Source organism: Papilio machaon, chromosome 5 (genome assembly GCF_912999745.1).
Source record: "Papilio machaon chromosome 5, ilPapMach1.1, whole genome shotgun sequence".
NCBI classification, from domain to species: domain Eukaryota; kingdom Metazoa; phylum Arthropoda; class Insecta; order Lepidoptera; family Papilionidae; genus Papilio; species Papilio machaon.
Genome location: NC_059990.1, coordinates 304,901 through 311,704, shown reverse-complemented (window position 1 = coordinate 311,704; position 6,804 = coordinate 304,901). Strand labels below are relative to the sequence as shown.

Genomic DNA, 6,804 nt, shown 5'->3' with positions numbered 1-6,804 from the left:
TACACATTTTTACTTTTCCTGTCAAATCTAACTACCTTAATCTTTCGATCTTGGGGTTTTATCAATTTTTATATTGTATTTCTTCGTTCTACATTATGTGGAAAGTGTACTAATTATTTTGTGTCGTAAATTGTTTGCTGCACACTATAAAAAATAATGAAATAAAAAGTATTGCATTATTAAGTAGTTATTTTCTACATAGTAAAGTAGTTCCCTCTCAATATTTTACCACTGTTTGCTTCTAAGTATTCAAATGAACTTTGAAAATGTGACCTTCAACCAGTTTTTATAAATTGTCAAGGAATCACATCACCATCACGATTTATAGTATTTGAATACGAAGCGAGCGAGAACACAGTCGTCTGTTATAGTCAAGTGTTGTGTTATATGTTTAACGTGAAATAAATTATGTTTTCGTGATTGGTAGGAGGAAAACAGATTTATTAATTAACACGAGTAGCTGTGCCCGCGACTTTGTCCGCGTGCAATACGGCTTTGGGTAGCATTTACTTATTTAGGCTAATTGTTTTAGTTAAACTTATAAAGAGAGCTAGCTGTTGTCCGCATATCTTCTGTGCGTTCCCTTCTTCGTTGATTAAAGGTAGGTAACGCATCTGAATTGTAGATGTCAATGGGCATCGGTCGTTTCGCTATTTCGGCGAATTCAGACGGATGCTTTGTCGTTTGCCACCTTGTAATATAAAAAAATCCACTATTCACTTTTTTGATGAAATTCATCCCGCACGCGAATTGATTGATTCCTCAATGGTTAAGTTAAGTTTAAGTATATGTTAATCACGATAAATGGCGTTGAACAATGCAATAGATGTGTAATCTTTTTTTTTACAATGCATTCTTTCAGTATAACAATAATCAGTAATTACTAGTACGTGCAGTTATTTGAAGTACTAAGCAGACGTTAAATATTTAACAACTAGAGATATTGCTTTCATTAGATTTTAAATTTGATTAATAACAAAGACCGAGGGTTAAATATCATATGAAACAAATTTTTTTCGGTGAATTTTGACAGGTAAAACCTTTTTTATCTCTTATCGATTGAGTCGTTGAGATATATTTCTGTTATCGTCATTGTTATTATTATTTCTTATCATTTCTATATCGGTGGACGTTAAACATATAAATTTCAGATTCGTTCGCATAAGTGTATGTAATCATGTTGGCCCTAGCCCTCATAGTCGTGGGCGTCGTCGCTCTCTACCTGTACGGAACAAGAACATTCAAATATTGGGAGAAGAGAGGAATCAAACATGACAAACCGATACCGTTTTTCGGCAACAGATGGCGTATCTACTCCAGAACGAAGAGCATAACACAATTGGCTGAAGAACTGTACTGGAAGTATCCGAAAGAAAGGCTTGTGGGCTTCTATCGAACAACAGTACCGGAATTAGTGATAAGAGATCCGAAGCTTGTAAAGCAAATCCTTGTGACAGACTTTAGCTATTTTAACAGGAGGGGTTTAAATACTCATAAATCTGTTGTGGAACCGCTGTTGCGAAATCTGTTCTTTGTCGATGGCGACGTTTGGAAGTTATTGCGACAACGCATCACGCCTGCATTCACAAGCGGAAAGCTGAAGGCGATGTTTCCACTCATTGTAGAGCGGGCTGAGCGCTTGCAGAATAATGCAATAAATGTTCCGCCAACTGGAGGTGTTCTGGATGCCCGAGAAATAATGGCGCGGTACACTACCGACTTCATTGGAGCGGTTGGATTTGGTCTCGATTCAGATTCATTGAGTGATGAAAATTCAGCTTTTAGGAAACTCGGTATCAAAATTTTTCAATTTGACGTTAATCAAATAGTAAGACAAATGCTCAAGGAAATGTTTCCGGAAACATTGAAACATGTAAATGTTTTGAATAAAGTCGAAAGTGACGTATTCGGCATAGTCCGCAGTATAATGCAAAAAAGAAATTATAAGCCAAGTGGTAGAAACGATTTCATTGATCTACTCCTAGAATGTAAGAACAAAGGCAACATGGTTGGCGAATCTATAGAAATAACAAAACCTGATGGAACACCCGAACAAATATCAATAGAACTATCTGAAGCTCTAATGGTCGCTCAGGTGTTTGTTTTCTTTGCTGCTGGTTTCGAGACTTCCGCTTCCTCTACAAGTTATACGTTACATGAACTGGCACATCATCCAGAAGTACAACGGAAAGTGCAAGAAGATATCGATACAGTTTTAGCAAAGTACGATAATAAATTATGCTATGATGCAGTCAAAGATATGAATTATTTACGATGCGCTTTTAAAGAAGGTTTGCGAATGTTTCCTTCGTTAGGCTATTTGATGAGGAAGTGTGCTCATAAGTATACATTCCCGGACATGGACCTAACAATAGACGAGGGAGTCACAATAGTTATTCCTGTACAAGCTCTGCACAAAGATCCTCAATACTTTGAGGACCCTGAAGATTTCAAACCTGAGCGCTTTTTAACTGACTTCATTAATCCAATGACGAAAGATATATATTTGCCTTTCGGTGAAGGTCCTCGAGCTTGCATTGGTAAGTGTAATTACATTCATTTTTTCTCTTTATTAGATATATGGATGCTGAGCGAAATTTTGACATGTAAACGCTTATTTACTGTAACGTTTAATTTGTTGTACTTAGATATTTGTGTTAGAAAGATCAGAATTAAATATTATGCTTGCATTGGTAAGTGTAATTACATTCATTTTTTTTCTCTTTATTAGATAAATGGCAAAGTAATTAAATAGGCTATCCTAAGCGAAACTTTGACATATAAACGCTTATTTATTGTAACGTTCAATTTGTTGTACTTAGATATTTATGTTAGAAAAGTCAGAATAAACTATTATGATGCAATTTGAAACAATTAATATTTTAAATAATTCCAGGTGAGAGAATGGGTCTGATGCAGTCGCTGGCTGGTCTGGCGGCGGTGCTATCGCGTTACACTGTTGAACCCGCGCCAAAATCGCCGCACCCTCCCATAGTGGATCCCACCTCAAATGTGGTCCAGTCCGTAATCGGTGGCGTACCTTTATTGTTCCGTCCGAGGTTCAAATAAAATAGCTCACAGAACTGCTATACCATTTGATATTGACAATGTGAACAGAAATGGAAATAAATACGGTATTGGGAAATTATTCTGCTACTTTTTTCTATTACCACATTTTTTTAATCAACCTTTATTTATTTATTACTTCTTATTCTTATAAGAATGAGTCGTGAAAGCAAAATAAAATACCCCCTTTTTTAATTTAGCTTTTACTTACAGTAGGTTTATGACACCAAAATCTCTGTATAAAGCATATTGTCATCCCCGTTATTACTTTTGACAAAACAGAGATAACAATATATTAGGTCCTTACATATGAAATTGACGTTTTGTATGGGAGGAACAAAAAGTCGAATATTTTTTAATATAATATATTTAATTAATCAAAGTATGAACCATTATTTTCTATGCACTTTTGCCATCTCATAGGTAGTTAATTGATCCCTTTACTAAAAAAACCAGTCGGACGGGAATCAATAAAATATTTGAAGGCGATTTGGACTGCCCCATCGGAGTTGAATTTTTTCACTTGCAAGAAGTTATCCAAATTTCGAAAAAAATGGTAATCTGTTGGACCAAGGTCCGGGGAGTACGGAGGATGTCTTAGACTTTCCAATTGAAGGTTTTCTAATTTAGTAGCCGTCTGTTGCGCAGCAGTGGCGTGGAGCGATTGACCAGCCTAGGTTGTTTAGCCGCTAGCTTTTCCATCATGGTTTGCAATTGCTGACAATAGACATCAGCCGTAATAGTCTGGCCAGATTTGAGAAAACTGTAATGAACAATACCGACACTAGTCCATTTAGTTAGTTTTATCACTAACATCGCAGCCTGCAGCTAACTCTGACGTAGTTTGCGATGGATCCGCTTCCACAATAGCCTTCAACTCTTCATTATCAACTTGAGTCTCATCTCAGGCCGTCCACGGGGCTTGTTCTGCAGATCGAAATTTCCAGAACGAAAACGTTGGAACCAAAAACGAACTGTGTTTTCTTTTGCAACACGACCGCCATACACATCATTCACCCTTCGAGTCGTTTCCGCAGCAGTAGTGCCACGGCGGAACTCGTACTCGTAAATAATGAGATATTTTAAGTTTTCCATTTTGTAAAATGAGTGACGCAAACAGAAAAAAACAGAAGAAAAAAAACAAATGAATGACGGTCATCGAACCACAAATACATGAGTCTATAGCTGTACAAATTTGAATTTGGAATTCCTTACCAAAGAGGAGAAATTCGTGATTAAAGTGGCCAGTACGAAAAACGCCAATTTCATATGTAAGGACCTAATATATATGACGGCAGAGGTGGGTCAGGGTTCACAGCAGGGTCCATGAATATGATTACTTTATACAAAATGCAATATAGGTAACGTAGATAAGGTAACGCGCGATGGTTCAACGTCTGCTCTTGCCGACTGCCCCAGCTGAAGTGTCATGCTTCGATCGCTCGTGGTTTGGTTGACTACATCGAACGCCGAAAGACGGCGCTTACGTTCCGTAGTACACTCGACTGTCGCAAATGGCGCTAGTGTTTCGTTGATGGCTCTAATGTTGCGTTGATTACGACATATATTTTATACAGAAATTTTGATCTCAGATCAATCCTACGGATAGTCTGAAACAGAAAAGAAGAAGTAGCTAAAGTTCCTTGAAAATAAGTCACAAGGGATAATTTTCTTTTCAAACTTAATCTTATGGATGTGGTGACATCATATCAATAACAAAGTAGTAGGATAGCTACATTTAAATATAATTTTGTATGATTAATTCTTTAAAATTAATATTTATCGATTTCATGTATATTTCATAAACATTCCACATCATGTAGAAAATCAAATTATGGTCAATATCAACAAATCGGCCATTTTCGCCAATTAATTGCCATTGCCAAACAATTGCCATTAATATCAGAAGCACAGTGTATATGCGATATTACTGTGTATGTATCACTGCGGTGAGTTGTTTGTTGATATTTATCAGAGAAATTCAGACAGTGTGGATAGGGATGGCTGTCAAGGATGGTGGAGGCCATTTGCGGGGTTCAAAACCCTTGCTTTAGGATGTTCATCTTACATAGAGATCGACGGGGTACGTAGGTACCTCGATTAAGTGACGGTTGCAGCCCGATTTAGAGTTACGATCGACGGGGTACGTAGGTACCTCGATTCAGTGGTGGATGCATTTCGATTTAGAATAAAGATCGACGGGGTACGTAGGTACCTCGATTAAGTGACTGGTGCAGTCCGATTTAGAGTTATGATCGACGGGGTACGTAGATACCTCGATTCAGATACATGTACACATGCGTGTGTAGGTACGTATATTCAGAGCAGACAATTCGTGACTACAGTAACAGAGGTTGTAGTTCACGACACACCAGCTTAACACCGATAACAAACACCCAACACAAACAAGTATCACTATTCACTTAGCTTGGCGAAAGCGAAAGTGTTACTTTATTCCGGATTGGCAAACATGGCGGACGACGAGTTTGTTGTCCACTTTTAAATTCTACCAAAAAGATAAAAAAATATGTCTAAAGAATTTTTGCCTTTGGTTCTTGTTTATTTAAATTTTGATTATCGTCAAACAACGTACAAAATATAAACCGCAAGCGTCGGTAAATAAGTTTGTCGAACATCCTTTGATTTGTGTAGAAAAACCCACACCGACGCTGATCCCTGGCACAAACAGCCCACGCCAAACAAAAACAGGCAAACACCAATCCATATGTTCATGTTTGTTGTTTGTTTTTTGCTGTTCGCCGTTGTTGGCCAGGATTGCATAGCCGACTTTAGAAGGTATATATTTAGAAGTTATCCGATATCAATGGACCTTGATACAATTTGGCATAGATGTAAAACATTGTCTGGAAGAACACATAGGCTACTAATTAAGTTTTTTTTAATTTCGCGCGGACGAAGAAGCAAAATTAATATGAGTCCAGAATTTGACTGACTGGGTGATAATATTTTGCAAAGAGAATTCTGTATCTATGTTGCTAAGTATTAAAAAAGGATTTTGAAAAAATCATTACCTAAAGTCTCTCACCTGGAATTACAGCAAAATTGCAATTTTATTTGCGTCACTTATTTCAAAGATTATAAACAACGTAAATAATAGGTAGATTACTTATCAGAAGTCTAAAGGACGGAAACATTCGTAGTGATTATTTGAAAACGCAATGTATATACATTTAATTAATTTACTGCGTCGTAGCAAAGCTTATTATTGTACTTAGACAAAACTCCGTCGATTTCTTTTTGCACTTTATTCTACACCTCAGGATGGTATGGCAGCTGATGTTATGTAAAACGTATAGCGGAAGAGAATGTTTCGAAATTCGCTGTGAAGAATACAAATTCTTGAAAGGTCATCAGCAATTCGTCCATATCCAAAGACACTTCTTGAGGACTTCCGTCAGGGTGTCTTTTCTCTATTGACTCTATTACCATTTTACATTTTCTTCGACAATCAAGGAGTAGGTCTACAAAGTCGTTTCGATCAGAGGGTTCATGATTTCTCGCTTCGATAATGCTCTTAACTAAGTAACATCATTTTCAACTCTTCTAAGTATTATAAAATGTTTACATGTCTCTCCGAAAACATTTCCTTAGACATTTGAATTCTTTCGACAAAGAAGTCTTCTAAAAGCGGAATCTTCCGTGCTCAGGTAGTTAGCGTCGGCGGTGTTTTGATCGCGTTGTCTACCAGGCGCTCAGCGAGCTCCGTACTGAGGGGAA

At 37.2% G+C, this 6,804-nt stretch overlaps 1 protein-coding gene across 1 annotated transcript; it reads left to right on the top strand.

The window, feature by feature from the left end:
- The first annotated feature begins 1,130 nt into the window (after positions 1–1,130).
- Positions 1,131–3,069, top strand: LOC123720993 (cytochrome P450 6B2-like). The gene is made up of 2 exons (XM_045677874.1): positions 1,131–2,540; positions 2,897–3,069. The coding sequence occupies exons 1-2, from the start codon at positions 1,178–1,180 to the stop codon at positions 3,067–3,069; spliced, it is 1,536 nt and encodes a 511-aa protein (XP_045533830.1). The 5' UTR covers positions 1,131–1,177.
- The last annotated feature ends 3,735 nt before the right edge of the window (positions 3,070–6,804 follow it).